Source organism: Podarcis erhardii (assembly GCF_964252035.2).
Source record: "Podarcis erhardii genome assembly, chromosome: 10".
NCBI lineage: Eukaryota > Metazoa > Chordata > Lepidosauria > Squamata > Lacertidae > Podarcis > Podarcis erhardii.
The window spans coordinates 26,109,166-26,133,145 of NC_138500.1; the positions used below are offsets into that span (position 1 = coordinate 26,109,166).

Consider the following 23,980-nt stretch of genomic DNA (forward strand, 5'->3'; position numbering starts at 1 on the left):
CCAGTTTCGTCTACTCTGAGAGTTTTATGAGCCACATTGTTTAATTATTCTTTTCCCCTTACTAATCCCATCTATCTTCCAAGGAACATAAGGTGCCATACATCGTTCTGTCTCTCCACACCCGTTTAAATCTCACAACTGCCCCATTTTGAAGGTTAGGCTGACAGATGGTCACTCGATGGTCAAATGGGGATTTGAGCTTAGGTTTCCTGGACTGACGCTCCAACTGCTGTACCACATTGGCACCCAGGTGCCTCTTAGACGCTTACTGGCAAGGCATAAGGGAGGCAACCATATTGCTCAGCCTCTGGTAATATAACGATGTGGTTCATTGGGATCCATTTTTACATTCTTCTCGGTCAATTAAGGGTAATCGCATCCACTGGAATTGTGCAAGAAGAGGAAGACGCTAAATCTGGTCAACCTCCATTGAAAGCTATGCAGGTAATTTTGTCTTGCTGTGTGCTAAAGAAATTCCACTGAACAACATGGGGTTCAACAAATCCTTCACCCACCCACAAACTATGAATGCACATTTCTATCTTTACTATCTTATTAATCCAAAGCAACTATATGATTTAAATTCAAGTACATTGCTTTAAATATTTTGTGGATTGGCCTCATTGGATCTGTTTTTGTATTATTAATATTGTTAATTCATTTGACTTATTTTTAATTTGTTTAAAAAGCAGTTGCTTAGCAGGACAGAACACACTGCTCCAAGGAAATGTTGTTGCAAGAGCTCCACCTGCTGTCATTTTAAAAGCATTGCTTCTCAGCAAACACATTAACAATAGTGATGCTGGCAGATTCTTTTTAATTTGGGCTGGAGACAGACCAATAACATGTTTTCAGGGAGTTGAAGGTTGGTATGATAAAGGCATTATGGTTTATGCACTCACTTTTCATTCTTCAAACAGGTGTTGTATAGTTTTTGTAGTGTTCTGATAACTCAAGTTTGTTGTCAATTGCAAGAAAACGCGGATGAGCCAGAAAGAACAAGAAAATAAAACAGTCCAGGCCAAGGCACCAATTCACTTATTTCCCCCTGGCTGACTGTTGAACAAAAAATGAGGACGGGTGCCTAAGCATTGGCAATGCTCTCCTTGCTGGGATAGCAGGGCATAATGAGACATACGCTATCTTCTATGAGGCTAGCTATGAGGCTCGGAAGAGGGTCTCCAGAGCAGAGCAACTGTTCTGGTTGTCAGAACCAATAGCTGCTAAAGTGCAGAGAGACGTTTGGGAATGTGATGCTTCAATCTGAAGGAATCTGAAAAGTGTCATGGGCTTTGAAGATGCTCGAACTCAGGATGACACGGAGAAACGTGCTAAGAGGAAGGCACGCTTGGCAAACCCTCACCGTGATCAATTCCCGCCCAGAAACTTATGTCCCCACTATGGAAGGGCGTGTAGATCCAGAATTGGCCTCCACAGTCACGTACGGACTCACTGTTAAACTGTGTTCATGGAAGACAATCTTACTTGGCTATGAGTGATCACCAAAGAAGAAGAAGTCTGTCTGAAATATCTTGCATCTGGTAAGTAAACAGTTTTGCTGTCTATGTGCTTGCCTTTTGAATGGGACAATTTGAGGTTGGGATCATCTTGCCCTTCTAAAATAAAATCCATTGCATACTTATAATTTTTGCAGTACAGAGAGGGGATTGTGGTTCCGGCCTGTCATTCAAGGGACCAAAAATAGAATCACTGTATCCTTTAATTTTACTAGAATAGATGTGTTGATTCTGCTAGCATCTAAACTTCTTGCACTGAGAGCAGCAACATGCCGAGAACCCATCTAAAATTTGGCACTGAAGAATCTGTTAGCCAAGATTTGGCTTTTAGTTAACTGATGAGGAATCCATTAAATGCACATATGAATAAAACTCTATGATGATGCGTCCAGAATCCTCTTTCCCACAGTGGCCAACCAAACGTCTCCATGAAGTCCAAAAGCAGGCCATGAATGAGGGCAAGGCTCCATTGTTTACCTTCCCCCCACTATATGCTTCACCAGCTATTGCCTAAGAGAGATTTACTGCCTTTCACTCAGAGTAATGTATGCTGTTTTGCTGCATTTTTTTACTTTTACTTTTCCCCCCTGCTCAGTTGTTTTTTTTAAGTAATCTGCCAATCTTTAGGGCTGTTTTTGTTTTGTGCTTATAAACACTCGTGATGAAGCAGTATAAAAGTGCCTTAAATAATATAAACAAACACTAAAGGAGCAAAGTTCCATTTGTGTAATGGGACTTCCCCTTCCTCCCCATCCCCAAGCATTCCTAAAATCAGCACTAGATGGGCAGATTTTGAGGGTACACAGGAGGCTGTAGGGGGTGAGGGGAGTTGAAACAGAAGTGCGGGATGCAATATTTTTTTCTGCTGCATCAAGTTTTTTTAGGCAAAAGTGACTAGCAGCAATTTGGAAAGAAACAAATGGATTATGATAAAAACAAAGCACTGAGTCAAAGAAGAAATAATGAAATAAAAAATGGAGCAGCATAAAAAGTTATGAATATTAAGAGACAGGGTCTAAAGTGTTCAGTTACTCAGACCAAAGGCCCAAAGGAAAAATATGTTTAATTATGCATCAAAATGCAAAACAAGGGGCCATCTGAGCTTCTCAGGGAAAGGACTAAAATCTGGGTGTCACAACAAAAATATATCTGTCCCGCACTTTCACTTTAATGGAGTGTTGTTGTTGTTGGCATCCACCTGTCTCACTTCCAGGGGTGAAGTCAAACCGCTGTGTTAGTAGAACCAAAGTGACCTCCCCAGGCACAAGCCTCGACAGTGTGTATGGGAGGTCCTGGGCTGCCCAGACAACAAGGAAAGCAGAGCAATATGTTTGGCACCAGCTTGGCTGCAGGAGTTGCCAGAAGGAGGTGTACAAGGCACCATCAAGCCATCTTAGGAACTCCCTCCAGATTTATGTAGAGTTTACTCCTTAGCCTTTTCTTCTCCCAAAGATATCCCACAAGACAGCAGGGGTTTAGGATCAGTTTTCCTTCTCCTAGATGGGCTACCTTCTCAGGTTGACAAGCCTCATCTGCCCCTCACTTTCTGCTACACCACATGCAGAAACCACCTTCTTGACAATATTTGTCCACTCAATCTACCAGAGCCTGTCTTCGCATGCAGGGGAAATCCCTAACTCACTGAGGGTTTGAGACCCATTGACCATGGGCATAGCCAGCATTTTTGTGGGGGGGCAGGACTGACAGATTGGTCAGTTAGTTAAGTATTTCTATTGTTTTACTTGGTCTAGGGTGGCAGCTGCCCCCCTGCCCCCCCGGCTATGCCCATGCCATCGGCTAACCTCACCTGGTTTAGCCGGCCAGTAAACGCTGTTCCCAAGGTGTGGCAGCTGTTACATGCTGACAACTTCTAGGAACCCCCAGGTGGACAAACTACCCCAGAAGGAGCATGATACCAGAGATACTAACACCCCATACACCTACTCTGACTAGCAGTGGCTTTTCGGAATCACAGGCAGAGAACAGGCTTTCCCATTAGCTGCCTTCTGATCCTTTTAACAGGAGAGGTCAGGAATTGAACTCAGGACCTTGTGTATGCAAAGTATGCCGCTGAGCTATGGTCCCCTGCAACCATGTAACTGGACAACCTTCAAACATAGCTTTCACGTTACCTAGCTCATATATGTTATTCTGATATCTGAGGATACATTATCAATTGACATGTCTCTGGCTTTCTAGAGAGGCTTGTGAATGAAAATTATAGTTTAAAGATTATGGATTTTTTTCTCCAAGGCCAGCAACATTTTCCTTTTGTGGTATCTGAATATGGCAAAGTGTACACCTGTCTACGCTGCTGTGTACATGATGCAAAATATACAATTGCCATTTCATCAGTCCCTGAAATGAGTAATTGCTCAAGCATCCTGGGAGAAAGAAATCAGCGGCTGCTGAGCACAAACAAGGCACCACAATAATTAGCCATTAGAAGCCTGGGACAGGCTGCCAACTGCGCTTCCGTTATTGGGACTTTGTGCACATATTGTTGTGGATTTTGGCATGGCTGCTGGAATTCCTGTGCTCATGACTCAGATAGGTTGTACCTGCACAGAAGCCATTGGGTCGAGCCAACCTTTTGGGATCTGACTATGCCTAGGGCATAGTCTCCTTATTTCCAAACCCAACTGACAACTGCTGGCAAGAACCCCATGCATGTGAGCGGGTAGCAGCAATGCCACCTCTTTCTTTGTTTTGCTTTTTTCAGTGACAGGTGTTGTTTTCCCTGTGGTAGCCCCTTCTGGAGGAAAAGCCTTGGCCTCTCTTGCATTTCTGCCTGAAAGGCACAGGGTCGCTATCTTGAGGAAAGAAATGTTGGCAACTGTAATAATTAGCCAGGCAAATGCTGACTTTTGGACACATAAACCCGTCCTTAGTGACGGGGAAAATGGGGAGATGGGGGAAAGGTGTGTATGTGTGAACATAAGACGTATACGGTATATCTCTATCTCTATATGGCTGCTGTCCCTTTCATCCCTCCTCCTATTTGGTTCCTCAGCATCAGCGGGCGCCGAGGAGGCGCCGGTGGAGGAGCGAGGCGCCCGTGTAGACGGGCCTGGGCCTAGGCTGAAGCGCCTGCGCGCCCCTCCGAGCGGCGGGGGGCGCTGGGGGCCGGCCCGGGGCGGGTTCTCCGGGCGGAGACAGGGCGAGGTGCGTAGGTCGCCACGTCGGCAGGCGCCGAAGGAGCAGCTTCCACAGCAACGCGAGGGGAGCCCGAGTTCGCTCCGCGGTGGGGGAAGAAGCTGCTGCTGCCGCCGGAGAGGAGAGGGGCGAGCGGAAGATCCCTCGGCCAGGCGGAGCCGCGAGCTGGCAGGACGGAGGTGAGCCCGAGACGCGGCCTAGTCAGCCGCGGAAAGAGGGAGGCGAGGAGGGCTGGGCAAAAGCATCTCCCCCCTCTCTATGGGAGAAAAGAGGGGCGCCCCCCCCTCCACCTCGCCCTGTCGCCCTCCACCCGTGGACTCTGGGGAAGGGGGGACAAGGCAGGAGGGAAATGGGGGGCACTGAATGACACCCCCCCCAGGGTGGCTTTGGGAGGGGAGCTCGTAACTGAATGGCAGGGTGTAGACAAATGGCCAGAGGGAACCAGGTTTGAATAAGGACGCCCACAGACGCCGCCTCTTTTCCTCTGCTCCCCAAACTACAGCTTTTCGGGGTACGCGAGGAAAACGGGGGGGGGGCTCGGAGGAGCAGTCTGGAAAATAAAAGAATGTCCGTTTCGTTCCAAAATAAACAAATGCAGTTGAGTTTTTGCCTTGGAACGGTTGCTCTTCTTTCCTGCTCTGCATAAACGGTTTACAGGGCAGCCCCCCACCCTCCAAAACCGTGTTTTCTCCGAATTAAGTCCCGCTGTGTTCAGCTGACTCCCCAGGTAAGCGTGCACGGAATAGCAGCAGCCTTAAAAACTGACCTCCTAAAATGGCCAGATGTAGGTCGTCGTGGAGCAGGAGAACTTGTGATGCGTTTTGTGTGAGAGGGGGATCTGTGCAAGTATCAGAAGCTCCCAAGCTTGTCTTTGCATATAGACGTTTGCCATATATGATGTCCACCAGCCTTCCCTAGAGAGCCTGTTTGTGCAGTTCTGTTTACAGCTTGAATGGAGCGCGGGGAGGGGGAGGGGGATTTGAGGAAAGACATTAATTCACAGTAGAATTTGCTTCTGAGTGCAGATGGCATGAGAATCTGTAAATGGAGGAGGGGGTGGTGGTGTGGTGGGTTGTGGCAGGGGGGGAGAAGGCGGGGGTTTCCTGCCAGTGCTGTTCTGGCAGGAGACTTTGCGCACCTTCTCTATTAGAAAGGAGCACCCTGTTCAACGTGGAAGAGCCCTTTAGAGGGCGGGCAAAAGAATCCAGGCAGCAGCACGTCAACAGCTGCATGGTTCCAGGTTACATCTCTCTCTTTCTCCTGCCACGTCACTGCTGTGATATAGATCCGTGATTTTTTCCTTGTGTCTTCAGGGTTCCCATTTAAAGCTTTCTACAGCAGAAAGTAGTAATGCTCCCAATCTGCCATTTACAGGCCTGTTCTCAGCTTGTTTTTCTGCTTCTTTCTCTGCCAAGACTCCTTTGACTTGATGTACCTAATGCTATTCCTGAAAGTTTCTGCTTCATAAACCTTTAGTGCTAGATGCCTGGCCAGGCTTATTAAACTGTCTGACCATTCATGCAAGGCTCGGTTTGTGTGAGTCCCAGACCTAGAGAAGATTGATAGGGGACATGATCTTAAAATATCTGAAGGGCTGTCCCATAGACTGGAAAACAAAGATTTGACCTGCCTTCAGGGACAGCGTAGCACAAGCTCTAATTGGCTTAAGTTACTGGAAGGTAGATTTTGGTGGAACACTAAAGGAAACTTAATGATGTTAAGAGTGGTTTCACAATGAAACAAATTACTCAGAAACATGATGGGACTCCCTTTCTTTGAAACTATTCAAGCCCTCTAGACAGCCATTTGCTGAGGATTCTCTGATGGTGGATTTCCTGCATGAAACAGGTATTTGGACTAGATAGCCTACAATACCACATCTTACTCTATGATTATCTCACCATCTGGATAATGCCCTAGGATCACAGAATTGTAGAGTCGGATTGCACCCTGAGGGTCAGCTAACCCAACCCCTGCAATGCAAGAATCTCAACACACAATCCCTCATCCAATTTGAAACCATACTGGACCCTGCTTGGTTTGCAAGTGTGCTAGCAGTTATATGTCTGCACCACTAGGAGTTGCTTACTTCAGCTTTTGCTCTTCTAAACCCAGAATAGACAAGCTTTATTCTCCAGAAGGGTGTGGGATATAGAGCGGCTGGAAGTACATTCTGTTGCTCAACACCCCACACAGTGCTTTATTATAAAGTCTGAGTAAGTATTAGCCAAAGCGTTTCTTTGGGGGGAAGTGAGTAGAACTATGGAAATTTTTAATAATACATGTAATTTGTTTGGGTAGAATTCAGTGGGGAATTGAGGTGGTGGTGATTTGGCCAGCAGATTCTCCAGTTAGCAATAATTGCTAAACCACATTCTTCTAGACGGTTGCTATTTTCAGGTGCGATTCAGTCACATAACTGCACATTCAGGTTGCACAATTATAGTTTATTTGACTTTCTTGCCTAACAATCCCACTTATTCGACTTTTTGTGACAAGGGAAGTGATGGGAAAACCACAATTCTCCCCTCCCCCATTTGCTTTTCTTCCATTCCTTCTTTTCTGGGACACTAAAGTACATCATACACTTCAATGGTCATACAACCTCCCTTTTCTCTTGATTTTCCAGGCATGTGGGGAGGCTGAGTACTACTAACTGAACTGCCTGTGCTTCCTCATAGTTAAGCAGCTTGATAGATGCCCACAGAGATAGAGTGTAGGGACTTGTTTATTAAAGCAGTACATTTTAAATTATGGCTAAATGAAAAACTTGCTCTGGGGCATCCTGATTCGCCTTTCTTAGCAGTTCAAAGCTTTGCATTAATTATAGTTCTTTAAAAACCACATAAATTACTTGCATTTCTTCAGGCCATTGTGTGTTGCAGCTGAGATTTAATTGACATTCTGAGAAGTCTATTGTACAGTATATAAATGTTAATAAGCATGTTACTTTCCTAGGTTTTCATATAGGAAACCACAGTAGGACTTTTGAATACAGAAACAGTTGGTAAGTCTTGGTTTTTATATATATATTTAGATTTAAGTAATTGTAGGTGTACCGTAAATAGACACTGAGAAACCTAAATGGGGGCAGAGGGGATCAAGAGAGTACAGTCATACCTTGGGTTGAATATGCTTCATGTTGAGCGCGTTCGAGTTGCGCTCCGCAGCAACCTGGAAGTAACGGAGCGCATTACTTCCGGGTTTCGCCGCTTGTGCATGCGCAGACGCTCAAAATGACGTCACATGCATGCGCAGAAGCGGCAAAAAGCGACGCATGTGTGCGCAGACGTGCCATCACTAGTTACGTTTGCTTCTGGATGCGAACGGAGCTCCGGAACAAATCCCGTTTGCATCCCGAGGTACCACTGTATTTGCCTATGACAGATGCCGCCTAACTTTGCAGGAAAGCATTGGAGACAGGGTGATTCTGACCTCACTTCTGCATTTGCCACCACCAGCCCCCAAAACATGGCCTGCTGCAAGATTGCAAATGTGCACTTCTCTCAGCTGTTGGATAATATCCCATCAGTATAGGAAACTGCAAAGGCAGAAGACTAAAGCTGTGTGGGAAGTCCAGGGAATGCAAAGGCAGGGAATGTTCATAAAGGTGCAAGTCCATTCCAAACTTTGACATAGAATTAATGTTATGCATTTTCGTGTAGAATGTGGTCTTGTATTCAGCTGAATATTTGCAGGGAGGCAGTTTGCAGTGTAGTGATAATACATCAGTCCTGATTTCTTAATTTATTTCAGAATACTCTACTAATTAACCCGGTCAAAATAGTTTGTTATGCATGTTGTTGTGTTCACCTTACCTGTACATATGAAGAAAAGTACCCTACTGCAAACATTTAAGGTACTGAAAAATCTCTCATAAAACAATAATCTGGCCAGTTTGCTCACTTGTTTTACATGGTTGTTGTTTAAACCATATACTGTGAATGGGGAAAGGAACTGAGGATGGCTTGCCTCAGGTTGCATCTGGTGTAGGGATGAGGCTCTCCAGATGTTGCTGGACTACAACTCTCAACTCCCATCATTGGCTACACTGGCAGGGCTCACAGGAGAGTGGATTCTAACATCTGGACAGCTGCAGATTCCCCATCCCAGACCTCTTGTCATGGCAGAGGCAAGATTTGAACCAGGAACTCTCTGGCTCACAGCTTGGACTCTTAGCCTATACACTATACAAACTGAGGACCTATTTACGCATTTTTACTATATCAATATTGGGGAAATTGTTTTCAGTAAAATAACTGAGAGACAGATTTTGTATGGGATACCACTTCATGTCAGAAATGCCATTAAATCTGCTTTTATACTATCACACATGATGGATGGACACACATCTATTTATGGTGAAAGTCCCAGTAGATGGCAGAGTTCCCTGAAAAAATGGGCTTATGCACATTTGTTGCATATGGTGATGTGTAGATAGGCAACATGCAGCTTTCCACACCAGAAGGGCCATGAAGGACACATGTGCAGCAGCTCCAAAATGCTTATTTTTTAAGCTTTTGGTACAACCTTCCACCTTGTGCCTATACACTGATAGAAACTTGGATGATTGCAGGAGCCTTGACTCTTTTAGTATATGGTTCATTTGGCACCCCCAGAATAAGTATGAATCTACAAAATTTGTGGGTGTATGTGTTTTTACAATTTAGCGTCTGTCATTTCAGTTGAAATCTGAAGTTGCACAATAACAACAAGGGCACACATATTTATGTGTATCATCCATTAAAATGCTTGTCTTCCTCCTTTGGGTGGTTCTCAAAGATGTGGATACCTGTTTGTTAAACATAGACGATTTAAAGATTAGCCAGTGAAGTGTTGCCTCACTTGAAAAAGCACTTCAGAATGTCTTGGACATTTTTTTATAAGGACACACCAACCTTTCTTTTACTTCTGGAAATTTCTTATAATGTTAATCTCACTGGATACATGCTGTTTTTGTATCTGTTGATTTGACCAGTGTTTATAATTGTAGACTGCTGTTTAATAATAAGGGGAAACAAGGAACTTGTGCTGGTCATCTTGAAGCTACACAGCAAGGCGTTAAATAGGTATGTACATTATATGTGGTGTAAAATATTTATATTTAATACTACTTGTTTAATTCTAGTGCTGCATAATGCTTCGTAAACAAGCTTAGTGTACTTGACACTTATCTACGTGTTAGCTGCTTAATTTTGGTAATTTAATTATTTTTGTCCTGCATTTCTTCTAAAAGCCTAAAACGGAATGTTCAGTTCTGCTTAAATGATAAAAAATTGTCATTGACTTTGTGAAGTGAATTACATATACAATGAGAATAATAAGCCCTGTTATTCAGCACTGAATATGTACACTTCTAAAATGTGTACTACTTCCAAAATAGCAACTTTCAAAGAAGCTTTTTAATACTACAGTGGTACCTCGTGTTACATACGCTTCAGGTTACATACCCTTCAGGTTACAGACTCCGCTAACCCAGAAATAGTACCTCGGGTTAAGAACTTTGCTTCAGGATGAGAACAGAAATCGTGCTTTGGCGGCGCGGCGGCAGCGGGAGGTCCCATTAGCTAAAGTGGTGCTTCAGGTTAAGAACAGTTTCAGGTTAAGAATAGACCTCCAGAACGAATTAAGTACTTAACCCGAGGTACCACTATACTGTATTCTAAAGACAGGAAATAGAGATTAATGCTATATCCAATTAAAACTGTAGGAGATATGTGGCTGGAATCTGGCCAATACAGTAGTGTTAATACCACATCTCTTGGCAAAACTGTATCTGATCTCATTGACCCTAATTAAGGACTGGGAAATTAATAAGGCAACATGTCCTGCATGGCATTATTGAACTAACTCTGTTAGATGGTATTACTCGGCTGCCTTCCTTTTAAATGCTTCCGACTGGTAACCTTGTATGGTATGAGGGGGAGGCGTCTGACACATTTATTTTAAATTTACTTAATTGGAATTAAGACCTACTGACTTCCGCAGAACTTGTCTTAGCAGATATATTTAGCATCATGGTATAGTTCTGATCTCTCTCACACATTTAACTGTATGTTTCACATTAAAATAACAAGTAGCCATTTAAAAACTAGATAACTTAAAATGTGTCCCTTTTAATTAATTAAAGTCAACAAAATTTATATACCACTTACCGGTAATTGTAAATAAAACCTCTAATAATATTCATTTGTTAAAATTGTCAATAAAAATCAAAGTTAAAAAATCAAAATATGACTAAGACCCTCAGTTAAAAATATACATTATAAGTTAAAATTACAGATTAAAATACAGGTCTGGGTAGGCTCACCTAACAAAAAGGTTTTTAGCAGGTTATGAAAGGAATAGAGCACCTGCCTAATGTCAGTGGGAAGGAAATTTCAGAGTGCGGGAGTTGCCATGCCAAAATATTTTCTCCTTACAAGTGCAGAATGTATATTATTCCACAGATCAGAGTGGTTGAATGGGCATGTATGGGGTAAGGTCATCCTTTGAGTAAACTGCTACTAAGCTGTTAACACCTTGAACTTGGTCCAGTAACAAATCTGCATCTGGCGCAGACATCTGAGCAGGAATGTTATATATTCACAGAATCTCATTTCATCAGCAGTTGATAAATATTTGCACTTGAGGATGAGCTTCTCCTGGTGATTTTAATATTAATAGCTCATCAAAGTCCAAAAGTCAGTTCATTCATTAGTTCAGCATTTTTTAAAGGGTTGCAATGTAATCTACTACAATGGCATGCCATTGTTTTGTTTTTGCATTTTCTAATTGTTCAATATCCATGCAACCTCAACTCTTCACTATTTATTGAAAAACTATATAAATGGTTGGAATTAAGAACTGTGGGGTTCTGCTAGCGTCCAGTAGTCCATAACTTTTGCTGGGCTTGGTAACATTCATTGTATTTGGTTGCCAGCAAGACTGTCTCCTGTGTCCCTTTTGTACCCACTGCCTTCTGAGTGGACTTTACAGGGGAAGAGTAGCAGGAGCTTTGTGTATAGGAAACCCTTTCCCTCAAACCCATGACCCTGAAGATATGTTCAAGCACAGGGCAGCCTATTACCTATTTGGAAAACATGCACTTTGCCTCCAGTGGCTACCAATGTGTTTTGTTCTGGGGTGTTTTTTGTTTTGTTTTGAAAGCTTGCCATTGCTAGGGTAGAGTTTACCAGACGTTTTCAATTCTTGACTGTTCAAATCAAATTTATTGTTGCCCTGATAACCATATTTGAGGATCCCTGCCAATGTGGCTACCCACTGGATTTTCTTGCTGAAGAGAAACCTGTTCTCAGCATAATTCTTACATCATTTTTGTTAAGTTGTAGGGAAACATTATTTATTTATTTATTTAAAAGCATTTCTAAACCGTTTAAAATTTTAAATCTCCAAGTGAACAAAAATACACAAAAGCCCCCAGTAAAATAGTATCATAGATGCAAAACTCTAGTGAGGGCCCAATATTATTGGTCAGGGAAAGACTAAGCAAAAAAGTTTTATCATTACAAGATGCCTGAAGCAACTGATAGAAGATGTTTCATGTATGGTAGAACCTTTCTCCATGAACTAAAAAAATCAGCTTGCTGAACAGGAGATCTTGAATAGGGTGCCAATATCTGGGTTTGAGATAGACTTGTCTGAATGAATACAGTGGTACCTCGGGTTAAGATATTAATTCGTTCTGGAGGTCCGTTCTTAACCTGAAACTGTTCTTAACCTGAAGCACCACTTTAGCTAATGGGGCCTCCCGCTGCTGCTGCTGTGCCGCCGCCGTGCGATTTCTGTTCTCATCCTGAAGCAAAGTTCTTAACCCGGGGTACTATTTCTGGGTTAGTGGGGTCTGTAACCTGAAGCATCTGTAACCTGAGGTACCACTGTATTGCCTAAATCTGTAGTAAGGAAGGCTGACTCTTCAATTTGTGAAGTATAATTCTTGACAGTAAAGTACTGTTGTTAGAAAGTGAGACAAAGTTGCCTTTTCCTCAAGTATGGAGCTATTCTTGCAGTTTTGTGCTCTTTGAATGGCTGCCCGTGGTAGCTTTTTTTATACTGATTCAGTATATCATGTATTATTCTTTATTCCATTCAGTGATGTTTTTGTTTGTTTTTTAAACCAATGCAAGCTGGATTGGCAGGTTTGTGCTTAACTTAGCACAATGTGAAAACTGCCATTGCTGGCTCTTGGAACATCGGATTGTAGCACTCATATAATGTCATTATATTGGATTGGCATGGCAGTTGGTACAACCCAACTGGCTGTTGTAGCAAGTATTAGGATTAGGCTGTACATGATCTTTCCTATTTTAAAGGGAGATGAGTGAAAGATTGACTTGTGCCTATATTGCTAATGAGAACTCGGTTGTTGTTTTTCTCCCACAGGCAATAATGAATCAAACAGACAGAAATGAACAAGATGTTCCTGCATATCTTAATGAGGAGCCACCAGAAGGTAAATTTCAATAACAAGTTTACCATGGTTCTGTCAGCTTTAAGGTTTCGGCTACAAACCTGTTTGTCCCTGTGTTCCAGGGTGTAAGTGTCATTGAATCCAGTGAGACTTACTTCTGAGTAAACTTGTAAAAAGGAAGAAGAAATATTCGTACGTTACAGTGCTTGAAGGATTTCATCAAGCCTACTTTAGAAAATGATTGCTCTTAGTGCTGAGGAGCCAAGCGATACAATGTGGGGGCTGAAATGTAGTCCATCTATTCATTATTAATCAGTTATTTACTAAATTGTGAATAAGTTTCCCTCTTATGAACTTACAGTGGTACCTCGGGTTAAGTACTTAATTCATTCCGGAGGTCCGTACTTAACCTGAAACTGTTCTTAACCTGAAGCACCACTTTAGCTAATGGGGCCTCCTGCTGCTGCCGCGCCACCGGAGCACGATTTCTGTTCTCATCCTGAAGCAAAGTTCTTAACCCGAGGTACTATTTCTGGGTTAGCGGAGTCTGTAATCTGAAGCGTATGTAACCTGAAGTGTATGTAACCCGAGGTACCACTGTATTTCAATTTCAAGACTATAGATGACTCTGCATAGAAAATCACAAAAAAAAATATTTTTTTGATTAGTTTAAAATTGTGTTTGCCCATGCCTCCACAGTGTGCTTCACAGCTGAGGAGGCATTGGGTTTTTAACAACCAGGTCCAACTCTTAGCATCTTATCTTCCCCGGCATATGCTTTTTGGTAAATTCTGCAAACCTTTGTTTCCCAAAACACTGCTGATTCCTCCCTGCTATGTATGGATGGTGTTGTTTTGGCTGCATAAGGATCTACATTCAGAGAATGAGTTGCTGTTAGCGTATAGGACAGCACAGAAGCTGTACATGCTTATATGCCAATAAATCCTGTTTTATTTCTTGTGTACCTTGGCCTATTGGTTTCGCTTATGTTCCTGAATTTCTATTTTAGGCTGCGTATGTCTTGCTATTACCAGCTTATTGATTTAAATGAAATTTAGGAACTTATTTCTTGCATAGTTTGTCTTATCCAATAGGCATGAGTTTCACAGTGGTCAATTCCATTTTATTTCATGGACTTGTGTGCTTCATAGCACGTAGTTCAGAAATTCCGATAACTTATGGCACTTTTCACATAGAGAGCTAATCTTATAAAAACTGAAATTCACAGGCTTCTGAAATGAGTGACCATCTCACTGATCTGTCAACCACTGTTAGGCTTTCTCCTGTCTCCTCTGCAGTACTTAGATACACAGTCAGGTTTAAGTGGTTGTTAATACTGGACTGTGCAGTTTTTGAACATACTTTGACTTTAGTCACTCAGTAGCAACAGTTGAGTAATGCCTATCATCATCATCATCTACAGATAGGTAGCCGTGTTGGTCTGCCATGGTCAAAACAAAATAAAAAAAATTCCTTCCAGTAGCACCTTAAAGACCAACTGAGTTAGTTCTAGGTATGAGCTTTCGTGTGCATGCACACTTCTTCAGATACAACAGGATTTTTATCATCATCATCATCATCATCATCATATAACAAGGGTGTGGAAAGAGGTATCTCTCATTTCTTAGTGATTATTTTAGAGCTTACCGTCATTGTGTTGGCATGATGGCAGCCGTGTTCTCTGTACTACACGGACAAGCAGCTATCAGCATGGGAGCTGACAGTAGAAGTGAGACTTGTGGGTGCTCTGGAGAGCCAGTAATCTACAAAATGTTATGTCTGGAAGCATCCTATTATTCAATTGCTCTGAACCTGTTTAAGTCTGGTAAAACAAGAAAAAAATGGTGTTAATTCAGAGCTATTCAGAAGTAAGTCCCATTGAGTTCAGTGGAATTTACTCCCAATTAAGTGTGTACAGGATTCTAGCCTATTCTTTTCTAACATGGCATGCAGAGTTTGGTGCTTAGGGGGTTATCCAACATTAACCATACACAGAGTAGATCTTTTAAGGTCAAATGTGGCCCTCTAGCTGTTTTGGGACTACAATTCCCATCATCCCTGACCACTGGTCCTGTTAGCTAGGGGTGATGGGAGTTGTAGTCACAAAACAGCTAGAGGGCCATGTTTGGCCATCCCTGTTTTATATGCACTACTTCCCAGTGGGGAACTGGCATGCACATCTGGAAGCCTGGAAATGACACTGAGGCATTAAAAATAAGGAAACATCCTGGCTCCTGATTATCTGAGGGAATGTTCCTTCCTTACCATATTTTGAAAGGCGGGTCAAAACCTTTCTTTTCCAAAGAGAATTATGAAAATGGTTAAACCCTAGTTCTTCCCAAAGCATACACAATATGCAAGCAAATCATAACCAAAGGTTGCAGGATTCCTTAGAGAGGAAATCAAGGACGAGGCCATTTGTAAAAGTAGGTTTGGGTTAGACAGAATCTTCCATGTGCTCCTGAAAGGTTCTGAGACTCTGGAAATTTGTGTTATCCCCCCCCCCCCCAAAAAGCACTGCTCCAGTTTATTTACAAGACTGAACTAAAGAGACAACAGCTTGATAAAGGAAAAAGTGGTGTAAGTTTAACAATTACGCAAAATATTTTAATATCTTTTTTGAAAATGTTATCCTTTAAAAAAAAACTTGCAATGGCTTCTTCTAACAGCCATCCCATAGAATGCTTATAGTCCATGTGGTATATGTCATGTTAGAAGGATCTGCAATTGTTTGTCTTAAAAACATTAAAATATGATTTGAACATTTTACTATCTCTCTCCTTCTCAGATTCATTAAAAGATCATCCACAGCAGCAGCCCGGCATGCTTTCTCGTGTGACTGGTGGCCTCTTCAGCATAACAAAGGGAGCTGTTGGTGCCACAATTGGTGGTGTAGCATGGATAGGAGGGAAAAGCCTAGAAATGACCAAAACAGCAGTAACAGCCGTGCCTTCCATGGGAGTAGGATTGGTAAAAGGAAGTGTTTCTGCTGTGACAGGAGGTGTTACAGCTGTAGGATCTGCTATCACAAGCAAAGTGCCTTTAACAGGGAAGAAGAAGGATAAGTCTGACTAAAAGAGAGAGAAACTGAGGCCAAGGAAGTTGCTTCTGTGGTTGTGGAATCTGCAGAAATGGACTGCTACAAAGCCACAGGTCTTAAGACTCCTATAAAGAGCTGTGTGAATGACTTTCACCTGAAAGGGACAAGAGGCGTGTGATACCCCAGTGTCTGGAATTTCATTTAAAACGATAGATTTCTTCAAGCACTCATCTGTGAAATGTTACACTTGATGAACATGGAATCAAGTACATGGATCTGAAAGGGTAGCTCACATATGAATATTAATTCACTGTAGATTTTTTTTTTTGCAGTCTTGAACTAAAAATGTGAAAATAAAAATGGAGGGAATGACCTAGCAAAAGGTGAAGCACTTTGAAGTCCTGTTGGTCCAATGGGAGGGGCTAAAGCCTGTGCTTACCTGCCCCTTTAGTATCAGTTGAACATTAAAGTGCTTTAAATATTGGCTAGATCATGTCCTCAGTTGGTAACTTCTACAGTACCATAAATATATTGATGTTCTAGCTGCAAGCCTATGGCGTCTGTATTTTTTTTTATAAAGAATCATTGAACTGCTTAAAGGGTCTTCATATATCTTTGCTTTTTGAAACTATTTTTATACACACTATAAACTCTGAATGGTCACTGCATTCACTCTGTGTGTGCATGTGTATGCGTGCGCCTCTATATATATGTAGTTGTGTGGTATACCAATCTAATCATTCATGCCTTACGGTGAAAAACAATCTATTTTTTCTTAGTGACTGGAAGGATTTTGTAATTTCCCTCATTTCAATGCAGTCTGTGAAAGAAGCTTTACTTTTTTAACACTGTTCATACTGACTGAAGAGATGACTGCTAAATCTCAGGTGTAACTTGCTGGTTTCCAAACCCCCACCTCAAAATGAAAACTCCTTTGTGCTGTTAGTTTGTTTAAACTGAAGTGTATGTCCAAGTTTACAGTCCATACATTACTGGATAACTTCTAGCTTAGAATAAAAACACTTTTTGTGGCTTCTAGTCCAACAATACAAATGATTCTAAAACCCGCTTCTTAAACACTGCCATGAATTCAACAACAGCTGCTGCTATGCATCATTTGTTTCAGTGTTGCAGATGAAAATGAGTAGAGTCTGTGCAGGTTGATGGGTTAGACAATACCATTTTCACTATGAAAACACAGACCTTCCTAGAATTGGCAGCTCAGTAGGTAGTTTTGCTGAAAATTGGGGGGGGGGGGGCGGGACGACGACAAAATAGCACCGAAGACTGGCAATGATAAAATCCAAGTGATTAAAAATAATTAGGTGACTTGCATAGAAATTAATTTAACACATACATTTTCAAGGTTTCCTGAGCAACATGTAGATTTATCATTTGCTCTCTTGCTCCTAATTCATAATCCATTAACTCCAAAGTAGCCTTCAAATTAGTGGACTGTAATGCGGGTTAATGGGGTTCATGCCTTGCAAATTTCATTTGGAAACTCTTCAGCATGTTCTTGTTGACTTTGTAGTGTTTTTGGTAGTATAAAGATGGCTGAAGTACACATGAATATTCTGTATGCTGCATTTCCTAAAATGTATGTGTTAAAATCAAGAAAAAGCTAAGCACCTGCGCTTCATTGATTCTAATTCTAAATAGTGGATTCATGTTTTTCATTTTTGTTTTGTTTTGCTGACAGCCAAAAGCCATTGTTTGTCAAAAATCACTTATTCTAGTTTCTAGAATTTTGTGCATTAAACAGTCTGATATAAATGATCCGGCTGTTGCCATCTGTATTTCAGCTGCCAAGGGAAAGGACAATAGCTTAAGTGGTAGAACTCATGCTCTGCCTGCAGGTTTAACCCTGATTTCTCTCGTTAAAAAAATAAATTATGTAGCAAGGCTAGGAAACATCTGTACTCAAGACCATGGGAGGAGCTGTTGCCAGTCAGAGAAGACAATGCTGGAACAATGGTAAGCCAGCTTCCTAATATTTTACTTAAAATATTTCTATACATCAAACTTTTGTAAAGGGTGAGAGAACAGAATTCTTCAAACCCAGAATGTGATACACCAAACCATCCCAACATAATGATTTTATCACCGCTACTCTCTGAATAAGTGTTTTTCGGGGAGCTGAATTAAGACAGCAAAAGACTGTAAGAAGGCCATGGCTATATGAGAGCTTAAAAGGAGCTCTTCATCTGGGATACCTTGACTAGCATGATTGCAGATATTGAAAAATTTCAGTTTACTGCTCCATGCTGTTCAACCACTCTCTAACAAAGACTCCTAAAAGCATTTATTAAAGCAGAAACATCCAGTTCGTTTTTGTTAAGGATCTTTGTAAAAAAAATTCTGAGTGTCTTCCAGATGTTTGACTTTTAATTGGTTTGTATGTGGATATTATTTTTAGAATGAGTAGCCAGACTGAAACAAAGAGATAGAACAGAGAAATATTTAGACTTAAAATGCTGTAGAAATTAATTGCCATTCAAGGTGGCAACCCTCCACTGAGGGTCTTAAACTGTAAATGAGGTATTGTGATCACAGTGTTGTCTGGTTACATATGCTTAGTCCTACTGAGGATAAAAGAAATGTAACATTCAGAATTGATGTGGCTGATTTTAAAAGCATCCTCACTGATCCAAGCTTACTTAGTTCTCTCTGGTACTGAGTGCCTGCTTATTTTGTGTGCTTAGGTATAAAGCTTTCAAAAAAGTGAAAACCCAGGCTGGTTGATGGATAGGAAGAGGGGTGCTTAGAATCCAAGACTCCCAGCACTCTTAAGGAGTGAATCCTAATAAAAGGATGTTAAAATTATGCAACTGTGACACTACAGGGCTATTTCCTTAAGACATTGTTTTGAAAGCTTTTATTTGTCAACTTACTGAACACTCATACAGAATGACCTGGTGGGTTTATCTTTCTTTTGGTTAGTATATTGCACTCAGTATCAGCAACACTGTTAACAGCAGCATCTTCAAGTTAAGTTTCTGATAAGATGGTGTCCAATTTGGTGGAGAAACTTGCAATCCCATTACTCATTGAGTTCCATGTTTAAAAAAATTCATTTAAACTGAAAGAAGTAGGGTGTGAAAAAAAATCCATTTTGAGTATCAATTACATTGTGTTCTCCAAGTATAAAAAGTCACCCAACCTCTTTCATCTCAAACTCCCATGTGGCATTCTTAAATACATTCCAGAAATTAATCTTCAATGTTTAAAGGAGCAACTGGATTAAATATTGGCCTCTCCTTTTTTTCTTGTATCTTTCCGTAAGTAACTTCAAAATCCTTTTTTGTCCCATTCAGGTATTCTAGAGTTCTGCCTTTTAGACTGTATCCTATGGCATCTAGTTTTTTAATCCTATATTGCACTATTTCTGCTGACAGTTCTAACACTGCAGGTGTTTGTTTAATTTGGTCCACAGAAATTCCCACCTTCAATAGCCCCTCCAGTCTTTCTTCCAGAACTGGAACTGAGTAGTAGAGAAGGGCAGGGCATTTTATTATTAGCTCTTTTAACTCTTGATCACTGCATTTGAAGATGTTCTTGGAGAACAGCAGGCTATTCTGCATGCTACTAGGGTTAAGTTGAAAAACAAAGCCCTTCAGCTTGGATAGCAGACTCAAAACTTCAAAGTCAGTGAATTTGTTCTTCTGAAAAAAACCCAAATTTTCTTCAACAGCAGCCGAAGAATTTAACAAAATAAATGGGTTTTGACTCAGTAATTTCATCATCCAGTTCTTCATATTCTCCTGTGAACCTCCTAGCCTTATATAGTTACTTTGTAGGGTTTCTATCATATGCTTGTTCTTTGCAACAGGATTATAAAAAATATTTGATGCACTTGTTAGGAGCCGGCTGATAACCGCATTTTTCAGTCCCAGATCTTTGAAGAACCTAACATTGGCTTTCTGGTTTTCATAGTTTTTAACTGTAAAAAAGGAGTCTGGGAACCGTTTTATTAATTCAACTAGTTGTTTTTCATTTTGGCAGACTGATAACCACAATTCTCTCTGATAATGGATATCTGTAGGGCTACAAAGAATTGCCTCAGGACAACGTTCAAAAATATATGCCACAGAACTCTTGTCAGCTCCCATTTCTTGCAAAATCTTAGCTGTTTCATTGACGTGCGTCACCTCTTTTGAGAGCACCCATGGCTTTAGCCTACGGATCTTCTTGATATCCACAGATAGCTCATAGAGGCTTTGTACAGTGGCCTTGTTCTCTCCAGCAGCAACATCAGATGTATATCTAAAATGCAGTAAAAAGTTTCTGTTTTGTCTTTGATTCCATAAGGCTGAAAGAGCTGGCAACAGCAGGCGAGGCTGAGATCGCATAAATAGATTTGGAGCAACGTGGGTCATTTCAGTTTGTGATTTAGCACTATGTCTGAGAAGGCCTGAAAGAATGAAAGCATTTGAGATAATATTAATGCTGTGCCTGTTCAACTTTTTTTTTTGGGGGGGGGGGGAGAACAAGAAAACAACCTTTCGCCACTTAGGGGATTTCTGCTCCTGTTTAACAACAATCTTTCCAGGCTGTAATTATGCTCCACTCTGTGGCAGCTGCATTCAAATATTCATATTTAAATAATGGGCATGCTGTGAAGTACTTTGCACCTTCTGTCTCAGCCAGATATAAATGATAAACGACTGTTAATCTGTAGCAGAATTTATGTTAGTAGGTCAACAGAAACTTGCAATGCAAGAGGCTGGGTGCCTGTTGCTACACCTCCTGAGACCTAATAGGGGGTAAAATAAAACCACACGCTTTAACTGCCAGAGGAATTGATCAAGAGGACCAAGGAATGGATGGGAAAGCACAACCATCTGCTACATCTGTATTGTTAAGGTAAGTGCACCAGTCACCTTCACACACCCATGACAGTTAAATGTATTTGTTTTCATTTTTTTAAAGGTCCCATTTCACAACCTTACTCTCGCCTATTTTGCAAGGCCTCTATTTTTTCACCATCACAGAAGCAGGTGGAACTTCAGGAGACATGCACTATGTTTTTGGCAAAACTTGAAAAGAGCTTTGGTCCCTTGAAGTACCATGGAGGTAGCCATGTTACTGAAAAACCCTCCCCACAGAGGCTCCCCTATTGTACAACTTTCGTTATATGCTGAAGATTATGCTGAAGATCTTTTTTATATTGATAGGGAGTTTTTGGGGGGGTCAGTCTGGATGATGCCCAAGTCCCTTCTAATCCTTGAGATCCTGGATCTGTGCAAGCTTGCCAAACCAGTTCCTTTATCTTTAAGGTTGTAGCAGGAAACACCCCCCCAGTCATTCAGTTTGTACAAACTTCACACACACTCACACACTACATACGCTACGCTTCTTTATACATTCATAGAAAATCAACCATACATGGGATTTCCACTGTTCCACTTTTATTTTACTCCATGAAGGAAGGACTACAAAATGGGAAAGGTTTGATACAGGGCAGCCATAATCCTTGACCATACCAGTACATACACAGGAGCCCTGCCCAGTTGCTATGCCAACCCTGATGGTCTCAGACAGAAGACCATCAACACTGCATACACGAGTGGATTCAACACGGACTATAGCAAAAGAACAGTGATTGGATTCCCCCTCAGGGGGCAGGAAACTGCGACTACCTTCTGAAAATGACTCATGGGGAGGGGGAGAAGGGAACCAGTCAGGTGACAGGACACTCGGGTTACCACCACCACCCCTCCCTCAACCCTTCCTTTCTGTGATGTTTCAGTTACAGATAGGTAGCCGTGTTGGTCTGCCATAGTCAAAACAAAAAAAATTCCTTCCAGTAGCACCTTAAAGACCAACTAAGTCAGTTCTTGGTATGAGCTTTCGTGTGCATGCACACACTGGGTATCTGAAGAAGTGTGCATGCACACGAAAGCTCATACCACGAACTGACTTAGTTGGTCTTTAAGGTGCTACTGGAAGGAATTTTTTTTTTTTCTGTGATGTATGTATGATGTTTCTGGGGGTGGTCTTGATCTACAGGGTGGGAATTTCAAAAGTTTTTATAAGGCCTTGCACACCATTTTTCTGTGTCTTTCCTCTCTCCTGCAAGTGAGGGGAGCACCCTGTTGCAACAGTTCAATAAAGGCCAAGCCTACAGGCTGCTGATTTGCTCCAATTTACTCTGGTTGGTGTCTTTACTTTTTGTCCAAGGGAGCCCTCGGATTTTTCCGGTAACAAGGTAAAGATTTTGGCTAGCCATTTAAGCACCACAATCAGGACAACCAAATAAGTTACCATGCTTGGAAATTGGGGTGGCATGTATCAATATATTTAGGATGCATTCCAGTTGTGACTGCTATGGGAGGAATGCTAGAATCGGGCTGTAAAGTCCACTTCTTATTTATTTTTATTTTAAGGCTGGCATAAGCAGGACTGGATTTAGGTTTGATGAGGCCCTAAGCTACTGAAGGTAATGGGGCCCTTTATATGTCCAGCTGTCATTTGTCAACAAAAAATTGTCGCTGCTTTTTGTGTTGAATATATGCTATATGGTAATTTATGGACCTAACAGGTATCTAAAGCCATTTGCACATAACAGAATACGTATTTTATCAAAGTAATTGTTGAACTGAAATGCAATTAAGAATAAGCATATTAATAGTGAAATAATTATTAAGCCCTAACTTAAAATGATTGGGGGCCCATTACTTACATCACAGGAGCCTACACAACACAAAACACGGTTGCTGTATGTAGGTTTTATTTTATTTGTTTTTTGTCTTATATTTTGGAAATTTACATCCTGGATGTTTTTTCCATTTTGGGGGCCCCCCCAAGAGAGTGGGGCCCTAAGCTATAGCTTGTTTAGCTGATACGTAAATCCGGCACTGAACTGGTGGCCAGGTGTGTGCCAAACAACGGACTGTCCCTTCCAGCGAGAGATACTTACCAGGTCGGAGCTCAACCCACACACCGCCCTTGCTGGGTGACCGTCTGTTTCCCTTACGTAAAGCTGCTGCGGCCGGGCTTTGCTGCTGCCTCCGCCATTCCCTCCAGACCAGGCCTCGGCGATCCCTTGGACGCTTGACATTGCACTGCCCCGTCCGGGATCCCCATTGTCAGTGCAGACCCCGCGCGCGCGGCAGCTCCTCCGGGCCTAAAGCGCGAGGGGAAATCCGGAAGCGCAGCAAAGGGGCGTCTGCATTTCCACCAATAGAAAGGCGGCAGTAACAGCCACCCGGGCACGCTTCTTGGCCATACCATTCATTGTGCGAGGCAGAGGGAGGGGTGTAATGCTGGCGGAGCGAACCATTTCCACTTTTGCAACTCGGGTTGGTGACAAGCCAGAGGAGTGATTTGAAACGGATTTGTTGATGTTGTGATTTTTAAAAAAAGGAAAAATAAGCACAAGACGAACACACTGTTCCCTGCAACCACCACATTTCCATAATAACCGCAAAGGACAGAAACACTTGTTTGCAAAAGAGTGGGAGAAACTGAGATACTTATTCACAGCATATATTTTTAAAGCACATTTCTACCACTTTTAACACTCATGGCTTTCCCCCAAAGAGTGTTGGGAACTGTAGTGTATGTAATGCCCAGCACCCTCAAAAAGCTACCGTTCCCAGGACTCTTCTGGGAGAGCTGTTTAAGTGAGCATTGGCATGGACTGACATTTATTCAGCAGCAAGTTTTGAAATTTGAAATGGTGCAAAGTGGACAATGGCTTCACTTGGACCGGTTAATTGATGAAACTCCCTTCATCTGATTGTCAATCTTGACTGACACCAGCACAAACAGAATACATTCCTTTCTGAAGCCATGAAGCACACAGTTTAGTATGCAAACTAAACATAAAAGTAAATGTTAATATAACTGCCT

At 41.8% G+C, this 23,980-nt stretch overlaps 2 protein-coding genes across 5 annotated transcripts; one reads left to right on the top strand and one right to left on the bottom strand.

Moving 5' to 3' along the window:
- The first annotated feature begins 4,636 nt into the window (after positions 1 to 4,636).
- TMEM263 (transmembrane protein 263) lies at positions 4,637 to 17,161 on the top strand. Of its 4 annotated transcripts, none has more exons than XM_081878398.1 (5): positions 4,637 to 4,852; positions 7,632 to 7,680; positions 9,652 to 9,742; positions 13,056 to 13,125; positions 15,872 to 17,161. In XM_081878398.1, exons 4-5 carry the CDS (start codon positions 13,062 to 13,064, stop codon positions 16,156 to 16,158), a joined length of 351 nt encoding a protein of 116 aa, XP_081734524.1. In that variant the 5' UTR covers positions 4,637 to 4,852; positions 7,632 to 7,680; positions 9,652 to 9,742; positions 13,056 to 13,061; the 3' UTR covers positions 16,159 to 17,161. The 4 variants fall into 4 exon arrangements, with proteins under 4 accessions (XP_081734524.1, XP_081734522.1, XP_081734525.1 ...); XM_081878396.1 differs by having other exon boundaries at positions 9,667 to 9,742; XM_081878399.1 differs by lacking the exon at positions 4,637 to 4,852 and adding an exon at positions 5,005 to 5,400.
- A 1,825-nt stretch (positions 17,162 to 18,986) lies between these two features.
- MTERF2 (mitochondrial transcription termination factor 2) lies at positions 18,987 to 23,330 on the bottom strand. Its single transcript, XM_081878395.1, has 2 exons — positions 23,046 to 23,330; positions 18,987 to 20,537 (listed from the first exon to the last, which is right to left on the bottom strand). Exon 2 carries the CDS (start codon positions 20,500 to 20,502, stop codon positions 19,336 to 19,338), a length of 1,167 nt encoding a protein of 388 aa, XP_081734521.1. The 5' UTR covers positions 20,503 to 20,537; positions 23,046 to 23,330; the 3' UTR covers positions 18,987 to 19,335.
- Positions 23,331 to 23,980: the final 650 nt, after the last annotated feature.

Bases quoted from the DNA above. Each gene is read 5' to 3' on its own strand.
- TMEM263 (XM_081878398.1), top strand. From the start codon at position 13,062: ATGAATCAAACAGACAGAAATGAACAAGATGTTCCTGCATATCTTAAT. The intron at 13,126-15,871 runs GTAAATTTCAAT...TCTCCTTCTCAG, and splicing joins TAATGAGGAGCCACCAGAAG to ATTCATTAAAAGATCATCCA.
- MTERF2 (XM_081878395.1), bottom strand. From the start codon at position 20,502: ATGACCCACGTTGCTCCAAATCTATTTATGCGATCTCAGCCTCGCCTG.